This window comes from Mustela putorius, unplaced genomic scaffold (genome assembly GCF_011764305.1).
Source record: "Mustela putorius furo isolate JIRA1106 unplaced genomic scaffold, ASM1176430v1.1 tig00000997_pilon_pilon_pilon, whole genome shotgun sequence".
Classification (NCBI taxonomy): domain Eukaryota; kingdom Metazoa; phylum Chordata; class Mammalia; order Carnivora; family Mustelidae; genus Mustela; species Mustela putorius.
The window spans coordinates 4,483,365-4,503,712 of NW_025421527.1; the positions used below are offsets into that span (position 1 = coordinate 4,483,365).

Below are 20,348 nucleotides of genomic sequence, written 5' to 3' on the forward strand. Positions count from 1 at the left end.
CTGAGGGAGCACAGGTGACATGGGTCCCGAGCCTCGGTGCAGGCCGTCCCTAGCTGCGTGGGTGCGCGTGGGTCTGGGTCTGTCCTCAGGCCCTCTAACCTGCTCCCCGTGTGTCCAGCCTGGCTGAGGACTAACCCGCCTCCACTGGGGGCCTTCGGGGGTCCCTGGCCCCGTCCGCTGCGAGCAGGTCTCATTCTCTGGGCCAGAGCTCTGGCCCAAAGCGCTCCCTCCAGCAAACCGCCAGGCGGGAGAGCGTGAGCCGTGGACCCTCGCACACACAGCCCACGATCCAGGAGCCCGGGCCTGCCTGTCCCCAGCCACAGTGGGTCCGGGGTGGGGGTGTCGCCTGGCCTGACCCCGCTTCTCCATCTTCTTTCTAGTCCGCTGTGCCGGCCCCCAACTTCGCCATGCCCGTCACGGTGCCTGTGTCCAGTCAGAGCTCCCTGCAGTTCAGCAATCCCAGCGGCTCTCTGGTCACCCCTTCCTTGGTGACGTCATCCCTCACGGACCCGCGGCTCCTGTCCCCCCAGCAGCCAGCGCTGCAGAGGAACAGCGTGTCCCCGGGCCTGCCCCAGCGGCCGGCCAGCGCAGGTGAGGTGGGGAGGAGGCCCGCCGGGCCCTCGGGGCTTCCGTTACCAGCAGGAGTTGCCCTTCGGCCAGCACAGCCCTCCGTCGCTCGCTTGGGTGGCTCCTGAGGGGAGGGACCAGGGCTCCTGCCGCTCTGCGGGCCTGGGTCCCGCTGTGGAAGGTGCTGTCCCGCCAGCTCACTGTGGCTCTGTTTGTCCCCAGGGGCCATGCTGGGGGGTGACCTCAACAGTGCTAACGGAGCCTGCCCCAGCCCTGTCGGTGAGTGGTCTGCTCGGTGGCCTCGCAGGCCCCAGGGACCCGGAGGGACCCAGAGGAGATGAGAGGAAGGTCCCAGGGCCCGAGTTGAGCCTGAGGGTGGTCTGCAGCCTTGACTGGCGTGGGTGGTCACCAGAGACGGAGGCTCAGGGAATCCCGACAGACGGGAAGAAGAGACCCACGTCTCCGCGGGGGGAGAGGGAGGCGAGGCTTCTCTGGTGAGCGGGGCGTCTGGGTGGGTTCTGGAGGATGCCCGTGTCTGGCGCTGCCGACGCGTTCCCGCTCGGACCCCCGGCCGCCGACAGCCTCTCCCCTGCCCTGTGCTGCTGGCTGGCTGGTGACGATGACTTCAGATGTCACCGTTGACGTCATGCCGACATTCCTGCCGTCCCCGGAGTGATCCGGAAATTGGGATGGCGGCAGCCCCACCCTTGGAGGGGAACGGTGTGTTCCCGGGGGACAGAGCAAGGTGACACTCGGAACTGTGGTTGTCCCCACGTCTCTGGGCTTTAGAGTCTGCAGCTTAGCCCCAGGCACCATCCAGTGCTTTGTTGGGAGTGACGGGCACCAGGGTCGGGGCGTGGGGGCACGGTGGACATCCTTTCATCTCTGAGGAGGGCGAAGAGGGTCGGAGAAGGGCCTGCAGTCTCCAGGCCGAGGCGGGCCTTCCCCGTGCCCAGGCCCAGCATGTGGAATGTGGGTGGGGGCTGGCATGACGTCCAGCCTGCCACGTTGCCCTGGACGAGTCCGTGTGCCTCTGCCCACCAGGCCTCGAGTTCCCCATCCTGGGCTTGGGGCTCACCCCCCTCCTGTCTGCCTCCGAGGTTCAGCGTGAGGGTTCAGTGAGCTCGGATGAATGAGGGGGCCTGTGTAGTTGGTGGCTTATGACACTGGTGGTCACCAGTTGTGGGGGGGGGTGTTATCGGTCCCCCGTGACCAGCAACAGCACCACCACCGGCCGACGGCTCATCTCCCCCAGGGCCGTGGGCGTCCTGTCCCGTGTACCCCGTCTCTGGCCAAAGCTGCAGTCTGAGTGGTCGGGGTGCCTCGGGAGTCCTTGCGGAGGCCCAAGTCCCAGGCTGCCCTCCCCATCTGCAGCCGGGCCCCTGTGAGAAGTTAGGGCAGGTCATGGGGTCGGAAGGTGCTGGACACCCTGCCCTGTGTCACCAGAAGGGAGGTGGGGAGGCGAGGCCACGTGGCTTCTGGCTCTGGTGCTTTTGCCCCCGTGTTCTGGCCCACATGGCCTAGAGCCAAGGGAATAATCCGGTAATTCCGGAGTGAGGGGGCTTCTCCCCTTCTCCTAGGATGGGGGTTTTCGGGGAGGATCAGAGAGCTCAGCAGTCCCCGCGAGCCTGAGTGTGGAGTCCTGGCCCAGGGGTGGAGGGCTGGGTCCGTATCTGTCCTCTGATCTGACGCCCTTTCCTCCTCTAGGGAACGGCTATGTCAGTGCTCGGGCTTCCCCCGGGCTCCTGCCCGTGGCCAACGGCAGCACTCTGAACAAGGGCATCCCTGCCAAGTCTCCACCTCCGCCCACCCACGGCGCCCAGCTCGGAGCCCCCAGTCGCAAGCCTGACCTGAGGGTCATCACCTCCCAGGGAGGAAAGGGGTTGATGCATCATCTGGTGAGTGGGGGTCTGCACCGAGGGGCAGGGGCTGGGGGTGGGGAAGGGCCGAGCTCCGGCAGGAGGGATGCGGGCCAGCCGGTCTGTGGGCCTGCCCAAGGGAGACCACAAAAGTTGGACTTCCTGTGAGCTCTCGCTCTCCAGAGGGCCCTCCAGGAGGTCAGAACGTGGACGTGCCACCCGTGAGGGCAGGAGGAAGGGACAGGAGGTGGGAGACAAGGTTCTGTGCCAGAGAGGGGCAGGGGGGGAGATTTGCCAGCGCCACGGAAAGACGAGGCTTGGATTGTGACGGGTTCCTAACTGGTTCCTAACTGGTGGACATCGGGCTGTGGCATTTTCTGGAGTCGGTGTGGACACCAAAGAGCCCTGTCCGGGCTGCACAGCTGTCCTGCTCCTGTGTTAGGAGGTGGACGGGCGGCCGTGGGGGCCGGGGAGTAAGGCGAGGGCCAGGGCCGTACACTGAACCGCCCCTTGCTTTCATTTCTGCTCCCAGACGGAGGACCACTTAGATCTGGTAAGTGAGGCCCAGAGACGTGTGTGGTGGCTTGGAGCCCTGGGTCAGCCTGTGGCCCCGCGCGGCCCTGGGGAGCGTGCGCCCCGTCCCTCCAGCGGCCTGTGTGCTGTGCGGTGTTTCCTCCGTGCTGGGCGGGGTTCAGGGCTGAATGGGGCAGGGGTCGGGGGTCAGATGTGCACGTGCCTGTACCTGTGTGTGCGTGCCTGTGTGCCGTGTTCACCCACACCTCCTCTGCTCTGCGTGTGTGCACGCGCGTGTGCATGGGGTAGGGGCCGGCCCCAAGCCTCAGCGGGCCTGCCTGCTGCGGCCCCAAGATGCCTGTCTTGGGGGGGCTGCGCCAGACTTGCCCCCGGCTCCATCCTGCTGAGCTTGGGACCCAGGACGGGGGCCTCCTTAGCAGGGGGCAGGCTGTCGATGACAGCGCGTTCCCAGAGCTGCAGAGATCCCAGGCTGAGCCAGATTTACCTGGGGTTGGGGGGTGGGAGTATGGGGGAGGGGGCTCACCACAGCCCCTCTGCCTGGCCCTGCTGGTCCCGCACGCAGCACGCCTCGCATGTGCTCAGGCAAGGGCAGCTGCGCACGCGCCCTCCCGTGTGCACACTGGCCACCGCCTGCCGCAAGTGCGGGGCCTCTCCCTCCCCGGTTCCCCGACGGGGGCCAGGGAGGCTGGAAAAGGCAGCGGGCTTTGGCGGCCAACACGTCGGCAGTTTCGGCCGCAGTGTGGGGCTGGAATAAACTGACTCAGCGGCGGATGGGGCTGACAGCCCCGCACACGTGTGTGCACACGCGGGCCCGCGCCACGCCAGGCCCGGCGTTCCCGCACAGAGGCCCGCGTGCTCCGGCTAGGCGTGCGGCGAGACGGGCAGGGAGGGCGGCCCAGTCTGCTTCTCCGCCCGGCCAGGCGCGTCTCCCGCCCCAGGTCTCGGCCTCTCTGGGAACACGCCAGCAGTCCTGCCTGTCCGCGTCCCCCCTCCAGACCGAGCCTAGGGCTGTTGGGGGCCTGGGGCCCCAGCTTGTCCTTGGACAGGAGGGCTGGGGGGACTGCAGCCCACCCTCCCGCCACCTGCCTGGTGACGACCATCCACCAACCGACCCCTTTCCTCCTGCAGAACAATGCCCAGCGCCTCGGGGCCTCCCAGTCCACCCACTCGCTCACCACGCCAGTGGTTTCCGTGGCAACGCCCAGTTTACTCAGCCAGGGCCTCCCCTTCTCCTCCATGCCCACTGCCTACAACACAGGTGAGTGCTTGGGCCTCCAGCCCACCGAGCGGCCTGGCCTTGGGGCTGGACCGGGGCCCGAGGGGGAGCAGGAGAGAGTCGCTGGGGGATGCTCGGGGGGAGGGGAGCCCCCACCTGACGGAGGTTGCCAGGGTTAGCAAGTAGAAACTGATGCCCACTGAAATTTGAATTTCAAATAAAACACAATTTTTGAGGATAAGTGTGTGTCAAAGACTTTCTTCTGCTAAAATGTTAAAAAATTACTCATTGTTTTGTCTGAAATTCAAGTTAATAAGTAGGGATTCCCCATTTTTAATATAGGGCCTAATGGAGAAAGGAGTCCCTGCCCTTAGGGAGCCTCCTGTCTGAGGAGGAGCCAAGCCAGAGGTCGGCTGACCAGGGGGCCCAGGGCTGGGGAGGGGCATGGGCTGGGCAGCGCAGCAAGGCTCTCCTGGAGGAGCAGGAGCAGGAGGAGGAGGTGAGGGAGACGGCGCCGGCGGAGCAGGCCAGAGACAGAAGTCTGTCAGGGAGGTTTGCCCGGACTGCCAGGAGCGCCAAGAGGGGCTCGGGGAGGAGGGAGGCGAGGGGCTGACGAAGGTCGGGCAGGGTGTGCGGGCGGAGACATGGCGGGGGGCCTCTGGGTGGAAGAATTCGCACAGGACACCCAGTGCTCAGGCCCTCCTGAGTCCCCCACAGTCCCCTCCTGGGAGCAGGTGGTGACGCTCTGGGCCATCCTGGCCTGCGCTCCACACCGGACTTGCTCACGGGGAAACGCCTCAGCACCTTGTGTCTGAGGATTTGTTTCCCCGCCGAGACCTCAGGCGCTCCACAGGGTCCCAGTCCCAGGACTGGCTTGTGCTGCGGCTCTTTTGTGCTGGATCAGACTAGACCAAAAGGCCCTTAAACTCCCGCCTCCCCAGCCCCTGCTCCAGAAACCTGTATAGGTGGTCGCACCTCCTGCCTCCTCCCCAGGAACAAAGCTAGAACCGCACCATTGCAGACACAGGAAGCCCCCCGGGGCAAGACAGGGAGCTGGGGCAGCCCCGCCACGGTGAGGGGCCGGACCCCGCCAACCGCGTCTGCATGCAGATGTCCCTGCCCAGGTGTCGTGTGGTCACCCCTCAGCCCTGTGCCCTCGGCCCTGTGTTTGCGGCTCTTGTCTGTATGGGGCCCGTGGGCAGCCGCAGATGGCTGTGCCCCCAGGGGCCGGTCTCCTCTTCTAGAAGAGTGGAGGGCGGGCGGGGTGGGCGGCAGAGGGCAGCACAGACCACTGTTTCAGAGCTCCAGTGTTTGGAAACCCCGGAACGCGGCGGTGGTTTCCTGCCATCGTGTCCGGCCCTCGGGAGTCTCCTGAAGCAGGAGGGGAGGTTAGCGGGCCTCTGTGACACTGGCACAGGCGCCCGGCAAGGCCAGACTTCAGACTGTTTGGCACTTTGGTGTGAAAGCACGTTCTGACCCGGGGCCTGCCCTCGGGGCCCTGCTGGGAGGTGTAGGCCCCCTCGTGCCCTCCCGGAAGCTGGGGCTCTGGGTCCGCAAGCTGCTGCAGCCACCCAGCGCACCTCCGTTTCCACAGCAGGTGTTTTCAGGTGGCCCTCCGCGTACAAACGGAAACGCGCTGCCGTCCAGCTGTCTGGCGTTCCTAGTCCCTGGCTCCTGCTCAAGTTCTGGCTGAGGGCAGGCCGGCTCTGCTGGTGTCCCGGGGAAGGGGCAGGCCCGGCCCCTCACTGGCGCTGGCCGCAGAGTTCCGCGGGTCGCTCTGGGTCCGGAGCGAGTGGGTTGCCAGGCGGCCTGTGCGCCATGTCCCTCCTTTCCAGGGGGCCCTGGGCCTCCGCACAGTTGGGTCCCCAGTGTGGTGGCGACGTGCGGGACAGGAGCCGGGCCCCTCGCATCTCCTGGCGGTGGGATAGCAGGGGCTCCTTCCTGCCCTCGCTCTGCTTTTGTTATGGACCAGTGTCTCAGCCTACAGTGTTGTTATGAGACCAGAGGCAGGGACTGTCTCCGGGCGAGACTTAGGGATTAGCCAGGAGCTCGGGGTCCTGTCTCCACCCGGGGTCCCCCACACCGGACGCTGTGATTGCCTTGCTCGTGAATTAGGAACAGCCCCAGGCCGGTCTTTGGGATCCGTCCTGTGCGCCAGATGCCGTGGTGCGCGCCTGCGTGCCTTCCCTCGCCCGTCAGGCCTCGTGCTGTGCGTGTTGGGCGGACAAGTCCGAGTGCCTCGCTTGCCCCAGGTTCGGGGCCTCCAGGGGCCTTGCTCTCGCCCTTCTTGTACCGTTGTGCAGTGGTGCCGTGGTCCCTGCACAAAGACCAGGGCACAGCCAGGGAGCCCTTGAGTGAGAGCGCAGCAGGGGGACCACGTGGGGTGTGCCTGTGTGCCCCCACAACGCCATTGCCCTGGGCTCCTCGGGGCACCTCTGCCAAGCAGCCCAGACAGACTGCCGTGGGAGTGCCCGGCCTGGCATCAGCTACGCAGACGTCAGCTTCTTCCTTAAGACCGAGACAGTAGGAGCAAGGAGCTCCGCCTCGCGGGGAACCCGGTCGGGGCCACAGGGGTTAGGGTGCCCTCGCCGCCGCTCCGCTCCGTGGGCCCAGCTGGGGCCACGCACATCCACCTGGTGGCTGTGTGGACACGGCGGCTCGAACCCCTGGACCCTTGTGCACTGACAGTCTCGCAGCGCAGGGACACGGCCCCGGGAGAGGGCGGTGAGGCAGTTGGCTTCCCTGCAACATGTGCCCGGGGTCCGCAGGCACCCGTCTCAGGCACGTGAATCCCTGTCTGTCCAAGCGATGACGGTTGGGCTGTGTCAGACCCTCCTGACTTTCCCTCTCAGTTGACATCTTGAAAGTGACACCTACCCGTGGTGAAAGGGAAAGAGAATAGTTAAGCTGTTTTAAAAACGCATCTCTTCCTCCTGCCGAGAAGCAGCACCTGCCGCCTGGGAGGCGCACGTTCCCTTCTCCGGTCCCTGTGCTGGGGGGGCGCTGAGTCCTTCTGTCCGTCCCCCCCCCAGCAGATTACCAGCTGAGCAGCGCCGAGCTCTCCTCCCTCCCGACCTTCAGCTCGCCCGGGGGGCTGTCACTAGGCAGCGTCACGGCCTGGCCGCAGCCCACGCAGCCTGCGCAGCCGCCCCAGCCGCAGCCGCCCCAGCAGCCGCCGCAGCCGCCGCCCCAGCCGCCCCAGCAGCCGCCACAGCAGCCCCAGCCGCAGCCCCATCTGGTCCCCGTGTCTCTCAGCAGCCTGATGTGAGTCCCAGGGCGCCCTGGGGCGGGCAGGGGGCTCAGGGAAGGCAGGGTTGGGGCTGGGAAGAAGAGGTCCCTGTTGGGAGCAGGGTGCCCCCCCCCCAGGTGCTCTGTCCTCAGCGGACGGCACGGGACATGGGGCACAGGGAGGCAGCCCCGGAGCCCCTCCCAAGCCAGCCCAGAGCACCAGGCTGACTTGGGTGACGCAGCGGAAAGAACTAACGTGGCTCCTTCCCTTCTTTCCTGTCTCCCCTCCGCGGCCCTCCCTGTGCGGCTCTCCCTGTGCGCTCTCCCTGTGCGGCCCTCCCTGTGCGGCCCTCCCCGCCCCGCCCCCCCCCCCCCCCCCCCCCCCCCCCCCCCCCCCCCCCGTTCCCCACCTCCTTGCTTCTGTCCTGGTGCCCAGCCCGGGCAGCCCGCTGCCCCACGTGGGGGCCGCCCTCACAGTCACCACCCACCCCCACATCAGCATCAAGTCGGAGCCCGTGTCCCCCAGCCGGGAGCGCAGCCCCGCACCGCCGCCCCCAGCCGTGTTCCCGGCCACCCGCCCCGAGCCTGGCGACGGCCTCAGCAGCCCGGCCAGCGGCTCCTACGAGACCGGGGACCGGGACGACGGACGGGGGGACTTCGGGCCCACGCTGGGCCTGCTGCGCCCGGCCCAGGAGCCCGAGGCCGAGGGCCCTGCTGTGAAGAGGATGCGGCTGGACACCTGGGTACTGTAGCGCCGCCCCTCCCGCCGCCGGCCTGCTGCACCCCGGGGCCGCCCCCACCCCCGAGCCCCCACACCCGGGAGGCCTCTGGGCCGCCCCCTGCCCTGCCACAGGCCCCTCCAAGCCGGCCCAGCCCTGCGGGGAGAGGGGAATGGGGGGCGCCTAGCCCGGGGCTGGGCCCTGACCCCCGCTGTCTCCTCTCTCCGCAGACATTAAAGTGACGATTCCCACCCCCTCCTCTCAGCCTCCCGACGAAGAGCTGACAATCTCACCGCCCACCCCTCCCCGCCCTGGGCTCCTCCCGCTCGACCCCCACTTCCTTTTGTGCTCCGTGTCCTGTTGACGGTTACGTTTGTGTATAATTATTATATTATTATTATTATTATTATATTTTTTTTAATTTGGATTCTCGCTCTGGAGAGGAGGACGGTCCCGCCCCCCCCCGCACCCCGCCATTTCACTGGTCGGGGGGGCTGGGTTTTTGCGGGAAGGGGGGGGGACACTTTGCACGTTGTACACATATGCTGCAGGAGGGGTGGGAGCCCGATGGGCCTCTGGGACAGGACAGGTGCCGAGCCCTGCATGTGGAGCCTTCCCACCCCGTCCCCCCAGACAGAGGGAAATAACCAAAAAACCTACCAAACGACAAAACCCCTTACAATAGACTGAAACCCCAAAGTCAGCCTGTTGGGTGGGTTTGTGTTTCGGGGGGAGGCGAGGCACAGGTTCTGGAAAGGGTCTCTGCACCTGGGCTCTTCCTGTGGCCGCAGGCACCTGGGGCAGAGCACCCCCGCCTGGCCCCCGGCACCCCTGCACGCACAGCACGCACCCCCGAGGTGTGGGGGTACTGGCCGAGATTCTGGCCTGGGATTCTGAGGCTGGGGGCAGGGTTTGAGGTGGGGACCCCTTGGAAGCACATTTAGAGAGAAAGATGGAGAGCCGTGAGGAGGGGCCGAGAGCTGGGGTGAGGGTGAACCGGGGGCCCTACCCTCTCTCGCGGAATCCGCGATGTAGTGCAATAGCTCTCCGTCCCTCCGGCAGCAGCCCCAGAAAACAGGCCGGAAAGTGCAGGGGGGATGGGGAGGGGGATGCTCCGGTGAGGGGCTCGGCGTGCTGGGCAGGGGTGTGGGGCTCGCTCTTCCTTGCACGGACCTTCCCGCAGGAGGACACTGGGCTGGCGTGACGGTGGGAGGCCACCTCCCTCCTTGGGTCCTGGGCCCTCCCCAGTCCCCCCCCACATCCTCCCGCCCCCGACCCCACCCCCCTGCTCCGGGCGTCCTCCTGGTCGGCTACCTCCTGCCCCGCGCCCCGGCCGCAGCCCACCTTCCCTCTTGGCTACTGTAATTGTAAATAGCAACCTTTGGAAAACGTTAGCCGTGTAACAGGCCAGGAAACTGGTTTTTTTGTTGTTGTTGTATTGATATGAAATGAGATTCTATTTTTGTCAAAGTATATTGTAATAATAATGACTCAAGCGGCCCGTACTGTACAGATGAGACTCCTCGCTGTTCTTGTTCCCTGAGCCCGCCCTCTCTGCCGGGACCTCAGGCTGGAGCCCAGACCAGACTGGAGGGGGCTGGGCCCCGCGGGCAGGTGGCTGTGCAGGCCAGCGGGGCGTGTGGCCCAGTCCTTCCCCTGCACGCCGCTCCCTGGGGCGTCATCCCAGTGGGACAGTAGGCGACAGACAGGGCTCACCTTTGCAGTCCTGCCTCTGGGACTCAGCCGTTTGCAGTATTCTGACACTTGACGCAGGGAAGGAACCAGAAGCAGGGGTGTGTGTGACCGCACGTGTCCCTGAGCGTGTGCACAAGGCCGTCGGGAGTGTGTGTGTGTGTGTGTGGGCGTGGACATACCCGTGTGTGTCTCTGAGCCCATCCGGGCCAGTCCACAACCGAGAGGCGAGCTCCGAGGGCATGTCCCGTGCGCGAGCCTGGTGTCTATGGAGGGATAGGAGCTCGCTGTGCTGCGCGACCCTGGCTGCTGGCTCCACGCCTCTCCGGCTGGGTCCCTGCCACCACCCCGGCCCCTGCTCCGTCCGCCCTCGGCTTTGACAGGTTGGGACCACCGTTGTGGGGAGCCTGCAGTCGCCCCCTTGCTTCTCCCTGGGGCCCCGGCTCTCCTGGGCTCCAAGCACGAGTGGCCATCTGGCCCCTGGCCCTTTGCACACATGCAGCTGCCCTTCCTGCTCCTCCCCTGCCCCCCACCCTGCTTTCAGGGCCACACTCATGTTCCTCTTCCTTCTGGAAGCTGCTTCTTTGTCTGGGCCATGACCCTCCCTTACTCAGAGTTGAAACCCCAGCTGCCGACTGGGTACACAGCCTGTCCTGGCCTTCTCCGTGGGTTCCTGGAGGGAGTTTCAGGAGTCGAGGAGCCTGGAGCAGGGCCTTGAACTACACTAGGGTATAGTCTTGCGCGTCCATCCGCAGAGCCTTGCCCGGCGTCTGGCACGTAGTCGGCGCGGTAAATGCTGAACGTGTGAGCGACAGGTGCGCAGTACAGCCTGAGCGGCATGGTCCCTCCGCAGGCCGGTCCTGCCGGCTGTCCGCCCACCTTTGGAAGCTGGGCTCGACCACCACTAGACACACGGGGGCGGGACGAGAGCCCCTGCGGTTCACGGTGCAATAATCACCAGTTTTGCCCTCTGCCTTGTGATGGCAAACCTGGCTTCTGATTACCATGTGAGCGTGTGCGTGTGTGTGTCTTCTCTCTCCCGGGGGGCAGGGTAGGTCTGTGAATGAACATGTGACATTTCTGCAATTCAGTATCCCAAGGTTTCTCTTGGGGGCAGGGGCTCCTGGCTGGCCAGACGCATGGGTCCCTCAAGGGGGGCTTCATTTCTTCCTCTCACAAAGCCAAATTTGCCTCCACCTACTCCTTCCTCCGAAGAACTGGGCATTCGCCAAAGTAATCCGTGACTGGAGTCCTCCCGTGCCCCGCCCCTCCCCAGCCTTCCCACCGCTTTCAGGGACTGGGCAAGAGGGCCCGTTCCACGGGGACGGGGACGCACCATTCCTCCCCCACCCCCCCGCAGTGCGCTCGACGCAGCAGACTGACCCCTGACCTTTACCAGCCCTCCCCACCTCGGACAGGAAGGAATTAATGCACCTTCTCTTGATGATTATTTATTTCTTTGGAGAGACAGAAATGATGTAAAAGTGTATCTAGAAATATCTATATCTATATATTTTTAACTGACTCTTTGGAACCCCCTGGGATGGGCCGGGGGTGAATTCAGGCTTTTGTGGAGGAAACCTGAGCCCCCCTCCCGCCCTTCCCGGGACTCGAGTCTCCTCCACCGTCAGCGATGGGGGATGGGGGAAGGCATGGGATTTGTGTGGGGGCAGGGGCTGGAATGTTCTAGAGAGAATCTGGATTCTCTTTGTCTTCCCCATTCAAGTCCTAGAAGCGAGAGGGAGGGGAGGCATGGGCGTGCCCCCAAACCCGACAATCACCCACACTCCTGGGGCTGCTCCTGAGTCCTGGGCAGGGCGAGTCCAAGCGTGTGGCTGTTGATTTGTTTTCAATATTTCTTTCCGTGCTGTATGGTGACGCTTTCTTAGTATTCTACACAATAAGAAGACAAAGTCCTCGGGATTCTTATGAGTTTTGTTTGAAAACTCTTTCACTATATTTGTTGTAAAGAGGTTTACTATTAAAAGAAAAAGAATACACGTTTCTGATACTTGGGCTTGGGTTCTGGTTTCTTTGGTGTGGCCCAAGGGTCTGCTCAGCCCGGTGGGGGGTGGGGGCTGGGGGCTGCTCCCAGATCTCAGGTGAGTGGCTCCGGCAGAAGCAGAGGCCATCCCGCACGGACCAGGGTTGTCCCAGGGGAAGCCGCATGGAGGGAGGGGTCCTGGGGCACGAGAGGCGGAGCAGCAGCGACCAAGGCCAGGTCAGGAGCAGGGAGATGGCGGGCAGGGCTCCTTCTTCCTTTAGAACGTTTTAACGGGGCCAGGGAACCTCCCCCTGCTCTCTCAGGGTGCCCCGGAGGGCCCCCCAACCTGGTGCCTCACTGCCTGGGGTGTGGCTGGGCCAGCAGGGTGTGCACGGGTGGAGCTGGTGACGCCCCCGCATCTACAAGGGCAGGGAGTGCCCCGGTCACGGGGCTGGTGCTCACGGCATCGTGGGGTCGGCCAGGCCCGCGCTGCTGCGCATCCCACCTTTCTGCTCCCTCCGCTGTGGCAGAGGGGGTGGTGCAGAAGGGCTTCCCACGTCCTCCACACGCGGCCCCGCTCCGGCTGCCTGCGCTGGCCCCTTTGAGACGGCCTCGGGGTCCCCCAGCCTGGCGCTCGTGGGGTCCTCTCTCACGCCAATGCACGGGGGCATGTGTCTGAGGAAGCCCGGCTGTGCAGAAGGCAGGAGATTGCTGCTGAGTCCCTCTCCTCATTTTAGGGGATGCCTAGGGCCATGTCACGGTCTGAAGCAGCCCTGGGGAGAGGCCCAGGTGACCGCAGGGGCCTCCTGTCCACAGCCTCCCACACAGGTCCAAGCCTCCCCAGACACGGCGAGGCGCCCCGCTCCGCTAGAACAGGCCGCCGCCCACCCGGGCCGTGAGGTCACCTGACGCCACACCTCGTCCCTCGCGCCTCTGTTCCTCCTCTGTGGGCATCGCCGCCCGGTGTCCTGGGTAGGCGTCACTTCTGTCCCAGACGGACACAGTCCTCGGTCTCCGTGTTGGCACGCCAGGTCATGGGCTGGCCGATGGGCTGTGATGGCCAGTCACATCCTGGCTCAGACTGGTGCTGTCCCTGCTGTGGAGTAGCCGGGGCCATCAGGGGGCCCAGGTCACTGTGCTGCCTCCAGGAGCTGCGCTGTGGACTTGGTCGCAGCAAACGAGCCACAGAGACTCAGCTTCGTGTCTGCTACACAGCCTCTCCTCCCCTGACCGATGCAGTGCTCGCTCGCACGGGACAACCTTGAAGCCCCGGCTGCGGCAATGCCGCCCTTGGGGGCGCCGCCATCTCTGCACACGACCTAGTCCCGCACCGGGCTGCCCGCTGGTCCTCCCACTTGGCGGTCCTGTGGCCGGCGTACGCAGTCGGTCTCCCCACCGTGAGCCTCCCCATCCCCGGGCTGCCCTCCCCACCTGGGCGCGGCTCTGCTGGCCTCCCATCGCAGCGTCCAAACTCCCCGGCTGGACTCCAGGGCCTCCAGAGAAGCAACGCCACCTTGGGGTCCGGCGTCGCCGGCGTGTCCCGCGCGCATCCCTTGGACCCTAGACCAGCCCCGCAGCCTGTCCCGCGTCCTGGCAGATTCTCCGTATCCAGGCTCCTGCTCTCTTTCCGTCTGAAAGGCAACCACTCCATGGGAGCCCCTTGGCTAGGCGCTGGAGACAGACAGAGGCCCGGGCAGCTCCCAGCTTAGACACGCGAGTGGGCGGCCTGCAGCAAAGGTCACGTCGAAGGACAGGAGTGGGCCCAGGAATCAGCCCTGAGGCCCACCCAGACCCCGGCGAGGGGACACCAGGGGAGGCTTCCGTGCGGAGCTGGGTTCGAACACGTGAGGGCTTCTGGGCGAGCACGGGCAGGAGGAGCACGGGCGGTGGGAGGGAGAGCGGTGTGCTCCGGAGCTCCAACACTGGTGCGGGTCAAGGGAACGGCGGGGAAAGCCGAAGAGGCAGGCAGAAGCCTCGCCGTGCAGAGCCATACTGCCCCGGTCTGGGCTTTATTCTGGAGATGTTTGGTCGTCCAAGGATTGTACGTGTGAGAGGGACTTGGGGAGATGTGCACTCAGCTCTTGCCAGAGCGACCTCCCTCCCGCAGCGATGTGGAGGACCAGTGGGAGGAATGCAGAATCTGGGCCCAGTCAGGATCTTTTACAAGTGAATTTAGCAATTATTAAGTTCTGAAGATTTTGTTTTTAAGTAATTGCTGCAACCAGCCTGGGGCTCGAACCCACAACCCACAACTCCGAGATCCAGAGCTGCCCGCTGCAGTGACGGAGGCCAGCCGGGCACCCCTCCGTAGAGGTAGAATCACGGGACTGGGGAAAGGCCTGGCGAAGGCGGAGGAGAAGGAAAGGGAGGAGGCTCTGTGGGTCCCAAACTCATGCTTGGAATCCTGAGTGTGTGGTGAGGCTGCAGCCCCGGGTCTGTCCGGAGAAGTGGTTTTGTTTCAGGTCGAGTCGGAGGCACACCCGGAAGCCAATCACGGCGCTGGGAGATGTTTGGGCCCTGCGGTGCACATCGCCAGGGGCGTGAGGAGGTTTTTCTGAAGAGGGAAGTCATTCATGGTGCTGGTCACCTGTGCAGTCGACCTCAGGACATGGGAACTCCAAGGACCATGACGAAGGCTGGGGGCCGGGCAGGGAGAGAGCCACGTCTACGCCCTGAGCTGCACACGGGCAGTGGAGCTGTGCAGACAGAACCACAGGTGGACTTCCCTGTGATCTCCTGCCTTTGCCACAGCCTCGCTCGACTCACTGGCCTCGTGCTCGTGTTTCGTTTTTTAAGTTCTTTTTACCCAACATGGGACTCCCGCTTCCCACCTTCAGCTTCCAACTGAGTCGGCCAGGGCCCCCCACAAGGGCACACTCGTGGTGCCTTCTTTGGGGGCATCCAGGGGCAGGGAAGGGGACATGGGTACTCTGCTCCCCAGGAATGGCTGTGGGGCTTGTCACGGTGGTCAGGGGAGTGGGAACCTACAGAAGATCTGGTTCTAAAGGCCCAACTGGTCCTAGGGACGCCCCGCGCTGTTTTGTTTTTTTTTTTTTTTAAAGATTATTTATTTATTTATTTGACAGAGAGACATCACAAGTAGGCAGAGAGGCAGGCAGAGAGAGAGAGGAGGAAGCAGGCTCCCCGCTGAGCAGAGAGCCCTATGCGGGACTCGATCCCAGGACCCTGAGATCATGACCTGAGCCGAAGGCAGCGGCTTAACCCACTGAGCCACCCAGGCGCCCTGGGTTTCTTTTGATAAGGGAAAATGCCACTTCTCTGGAACCTGAAGGATACTCCAGAGGAACGGAAACCGTTCTGATCCGTAGCGAGTGCTTGCTAAGTGTTGGTCCTTATTTCGACGGCGGCTTGTCAAAGCCACAAGACTGGATGACTGACTTGGGGAAGAGGAGGTCCGGGGGCCCCAGTGCTCTACACTCGTTGCTACCTTTGAAACCCGCCCTGCCATTCAAGAGTCCCACTCCTGCAACTCTCCCTCCATGAAGCTTTTCCTGACTTCCCTGCCTTTTCCCCTGGTGTCGAGAGAATGACCTCTAGAGTACCCTCCTTGTCCTGTCCAAAGTGGAGGTACTACTTTCTATTTTCTCTCCGCGACTGGACTGCAAGCGTTTTAAAGAGGCACTGGGTGGTGTGGTGCCTGGGGCGCTCAGTGGGTGAAGCCTTTGCCTTCAGCTCAGATCATGATCCCAGGGTCCTGGCATCGAGTCCCGCATCAGCCTCCATGTTCAATGGGGAGACTGCTTCCCCCCTCTCTCTGCCTGCCACTCCCCCTGCTTGTGCTCTCTACCCACACCCCAAATAAATGAAAAAAAAAAAAAAAAAAAAAAAAAAAAAAAAAAAAAAAAAAAACTTGGGCGCCTGGGCAGCTCAGTGGGTTAAGCGTCTGCCTTCGGCTCAGGTCATGATCCCAGGGTCCTGGGATCGAGCCCCGCATCGGGCTCTCTGCTCCGCGGGGACCCTGCTCCCCCCACTCTCTGCCTGGCTCTCTGCCTGCCTGTGATCTCTGTCAAATAAATAAAATCTTAAAAAATATAAACAAAACGTACAAGTGCGCCCTCTGACCCAGGTCCGCACGTGGCTCGGGGCCGGGCACACAGTAGGGTTCGGTCGCGGTAAATGAGAAGGGGTTTGGGGCGCCCGCAGGGCTCCAAGCCCAGACTGTGGTGACCTCGCGCTGCTTCTCCGCTCCGCAGCCCGAGCCGACCGCGTCCTGGGCTGGCCGCCGGCCCTCCGAGCGGGCAGCCCCGGCTCCTACCGCACGGACGCGGCTCTCGGGAGGCCGGAGGCGGGGGGTGGGGACTGCCGCAGCCCCGGCGGCCAGGCCAGCGGCCGGAGCTCGCGTCCCTCCGGCTCCTGCCTGGAGCCCAGGGCCGGGCGACTGTCCCCGCCTCGTGGCCGCGCAAACGCGTCGGAACAGCGAGCGGCGCGGAAGCGGACACGCCGGCCCACGGCGGCCCCACGGCGGCTCGGCCGTGCGGGCGGACGCGGGCCGGACCGGCGGGCGCGGCGGACAGCGCCTCGGGCCGGTCCCCCGCCGTCGCCCACACGTGCCCCGCAGAGACCCGGGCGGGCGCCTCCCGAAGGCGGAGCGGGTTGCGGGGCGGCGCACGGCGGGCGCTCAACACACGGCCGACGGGCTGCCCCGCGGTGGCCTTTACCTCGGGCCGCCTTGCGGCCACCACGCGGCCACCACGCGGCCACCCCAGCAACCGTCGGCGGCCGCGCGGCGGGCGGGCGCGCGCATCCTCGGGCTCGTCCCCGCTAGCGCGGGCGCGGACAAAGGCCCAAAGCTCCGCCCAGCGCCCACCGTGGGGCGGGAACTGAACCTTGGAGCTTGCTCGGTTGGCCACTCCGATGACGGACGGGGCCACCAGCCAATAGGAGCCCGAACAAGACGCACGCGTACACAAATGCTTGAGCCCTAGCTGGGTGGAGGCGGGGAGGCGAAGCGGGCGCGCCGCGGCGGTTTGGGTCTCGCGGGGGCTTGGAGCGGCGGGTGCGCATGCGTCATCCCGGCGCCGCGCCCTCCCTACGCCGCGGGTACGGAGGAGGCGCCCTGGGGGCTGGGTCCGCGCGCCCCGCCGCGGAGCCCCGGTGCGCCGTGCGACTGGGCGGCGGTGCCCGGAGCGGACGCCGCGGGGAGGAGCCCGGCCGGCTCCGCGCGCAGACGGTGCGGCCACGGGCCAGTCCGCCGGCCGGCGGGGCCCGTCTCGGGACGGCAGGACGCCCGGGGCGAACCCGCGGAGGAACCGTTGTAGAAAGCGAGCAGCGGGGCGCCGGCTGTGCGGGGCGGGAGGCCGGGGACGGAGTCGGCCGGGTCCCTCGGCGGGAGAGGGGCGGGGCGGCCGGCCGCGCGCTCCTGACCGTGCGAATGGGACGTGAGTGAGTTGGCGGGAGCCTGGGTGGCCCGGTCGGTCCGGCCTGGGACTCGTGGTACCGGCCCAGGTCACGATGTCAGGGCGCTGAGATGCAGCCGCGACCTGGCTGGTGGGCAGCGCCGACGCCGTTGGGGAGTCTCCCTCTCTCTCAAAGAAAGAAAGAAAACCTAAAAAAGGCGGGGGGGGGGGCGCCTACAGCTCAGGGTCCTGGGATCCTACAGCTCAGGGTCCTGGGATCCTACAGCTCAGGGTCCTGGGATCGAGCCCGGCGTGGGCTCCCTGCTTGGCTTCTTCCTCTGCCACTCCCCCTGCTCCTGTTCCCTCTGTCGCTGTGTCTCTGTCAAATAAGTAAATAAACTCTTAAAACTATGAGAGTAGCATCATGGCTCCTCCAAAAGAAGTCGTAGTTGGAGGAAAGGGAGAAAGTGTTCGCCGTGCTGGGTTTCCAGACAACTGCCATGCGCGTTGTCACAATAGCCCTTCAAGGTACTCGCGTGCAAGAAAGGGACCCCAAAGTCACCGGAGGCCGGCAGGACACAGGAAAGGAAAGCGGAGTGTGCGGAAGGCGGGCGCGGGGCCCCGCAGGGTTGAATCACCAGTGAGGCAAGCGCGGTGCCTGGGACGGGCGTGGTCAGCAAGCACCTGCCCAGACGGTGAGGGACTGGACTTTGTCGCCGCGTGGGCGTCCCGTTGTGAAGAGCGGGGCCCTGAAGGCGGGCGGACCGCATCGTGGCAGGCTGGCCATTGCCAGGGTCAGGACTACTGGAGAAGCAACTCTCCTCTCTGGGCAAGGCCTGCCTCCAAGCCCCCTCCAAGGACGCCAAGTTTGTCGGCGATGGAAGACGAGACGGCACTAAGAAACTCGGGTCCTGCACCGCGCGGCGGGAGCAGTCACCAGAGAAAGGCCTGCGTGGCAGACCCACTGCGGGAAAGCTGGTGCGGGAACAGCTGTGAGGTGTGTTGTCGCACGTGGCCACCGGCCACTGGGCCCTCCCAGCCGAAGAACAGTGGGTTGATGGGCAGCGATACAGAAGCGCCTGTGGACAGTGCCCTGAACAAGTGGGAGCCGGAGGGAAAGAGCACTGGAGTATGAGTTAGGAGACCCCGTTTCTAGGCCTGTCGCCTTGGACAAGTCACTTCAGCTGTCTGGAGTGTTTCTCCTCGTACGTTAAAGGACGTGCTGGCAACCAGAACTCACAGAAGCATGCGCCTCCGCGCCTTCTGAAGATCTAGTTAAATCGGCTCATACAGGTGAAGACACAGGATTTCCATCACTGGGACGTGGCTTCCTCCGCTGCCCCACGGTGCGTTCCCGGTGCTGGGACTCCCGTGGTTGAGCTGGCGCACACGCGCGGAAAGTGCGGATGACCCAGGCCCCCGCGCCCCGCGGTGCCCGAGTCGGGGCCCAGGAGAGGTCTTTCGGGCTCTAGAGTTCTGTGATCCGATGGTGTTCTGTGGACTGAGAAGATGGAGCCGTCTGGTCTGCACCGTGGAGGGATTTCATCATGCCGGCTTGCAGGCCGGGTCACAGAAGCAGTGGTTGGACGGGTTCTCAGGGAACCTGCAGGAGGACACGCTGAGGACAAGCAACAGCCGGTTATCCCGTCTGGGAAGGAGGAGCCTTGCTGAGTGACGGAGGAGGAGTGTGAGAAGCAGGCGAGAACAGCTTGGGTGTCCAGTTCCGATGCCCAGGAGAGCCCGGCAGGCTCGCTCGCCCCGCTGGGTGGCGCTCCCGTACGTGTGACAGGCAGTGACAACCACAGAGCCCGGCCCGGCCGGAGCAGCCCGCTGTGTCTTCCGGTTTCTGAGGTGAAACTGGAAATCCAGATTTTTATTTGAAACCTCATGATTTGTAAGTGTTGAATACCAATTTAGATTATTTTAAAACCAGTAAAAAACCAAAACGCTGCTCCATTCTATGCTCCCTTCCAAGGACTTTCTGGAAAGTTCTTTCTTTTCCCTTCTCCAGCAGATTTCTGAATCCGTTGCATTCTGCTGCTTCTCTTCCTATCCTAAGTTGGCTCTGCTCCTCCGCTCAGTGCCATTTGAAGTCCACTTCCAATGTCCCACCGAACCCCTTCTGACCCGGGCAAAGGCTAAATTCATGGAAGGGCTCCAACTGGGCTCAACTCCTCACACTCAGAGACTGAGTCTTGTTCTTTTTCAAATTTTATTACAGAACCAAGAAGTGTTCCATTGGTGTTTATTGAACCGAATGGGAACATGTTTTCAAGAAAGGTGGGCCGTCAGCCTGTAATCATCAGATTTACAGAGAGATCAAAGTCTGTGTTGGCCAAGCGAAGGCCCCGGGACTGTAAGGGAAGGAGCGTGCCGGCAGCTTCGGAGGCAGTTTGAGCAGGGAGCGCTGGGAGCACGTCGCTGTAGTTCCGGAGGAGGAGGAGGGTTGTGCTGTTGTCACACACAGACAACAGACACGTTCTGTGCAGATCACGCGCTGGGGCACTTTGGCAGCAGAGGGAAGAGGTATGGAGCACGGGGTCCTGGGGACGAGTGCCACTTAGAGTTCTTGAGATGAGAAAGGCCCGCGTGTTTGTAGGCAGGCGGCCACACCGGCAGCTCCCGCGGGGCTGGGCGGTTCAGTGAGGAGCCCAGACAAGCGCTCATCTGCAGGCCTGGGGCCCTGGGGTTGGGGGGGGAAGGGGCCGCGGGGCAGGACGGGGACTGTGCGACAGGACTGGGGCTGTGGGCCATCTCCCAGCCCTCACCCTCCGCTGGCTGTGCTCCTTCGGCTCACTCTGGTTTGCCGGGGACTCTGTCTTCCGCTGCCCTTCCTCCTTGACCCCTGTCAGGGAGGCGTCTGTGCCCGGGGTTTAAGCCACCTCGATGCTAGTGACTGATTCTAGGTCTGGGACCGAAGCGTCTCTCCGGAGCCTCGCATCTGTGTGTCCAGCTTCACCAGTGGCTCGGTACCTTTATGAAGGGAACCGGTCCTTCCTCCTTAATTCTTCCTCCTGGTACCGGTCACGGTGCTTTCGCAGTCGTCCAAGCCACATACATGTTTTCACGGCTCTCCCCCCCCCCTCCCCACACGTGTACGTGTGAGTAAGAACACACTTGTATTTTGTGTACTCTGTTTCTTTTGACTTACTACTGTCCTACCACTGTATCATGTCAATAAATTTTTTTTTT

General features: G+C 64.2%; 1 protein-coding gene across 8 annotated transcripts in view; it reads left to right on the forward strand.

Annotated features, from left to right (window-relative positions):
- Window positions 1–9,633, forward strand: part of MEF2D (myocyte enhancer factor 2D) — a 28,182-nt gene extending 18,549 nt beyond the window's left edge. For 3 of the 8 annotated variants that reach the window (XM_045086733.1, XM_045086738.1, XM_045086731.1), the window contains 8 exons: window positions 381–591; window positions 790–846; window positions 2,275–2,465; window positions 2,959–2,979; window positions 4,089–4,218; window positions 7,209–7,440; window positions 7,841–8,147; window positions 8,354–9,633. In XM_045086733.1, coding sequence (XP_044942668.1) covers window positions 381–591; window positions 790–846; window positions 2,275–2,465; window positions 2,959–2,979; window positions 4,089–4,218; window positions 7,209–7,440; window positions 7,841–8,147; window positions 8,354–8,365 — 1,161 coding nt within the window. In that variant the 3' untranslated portion in view covers window positions 8,366–9,633. The remainder of the gene's footprint in view (window positions 1–380; window positions 592–789; window positions 847–2,274; window positions 2,466–2,958; window positions 2,980–4,088; window positions 4,219–7,208; window positions 7,441–7,840; window positions 8,148–8,353) is intronic. The other 5 variants (XM_045086734.1, XM_045086732.1, XM_045086737.1 and 2 more) reach the window with 3 other exon arrangements.
- The last annotated feature ends 10,715 nt before the right edge of the window (window positions 9,634–20,348 follow it).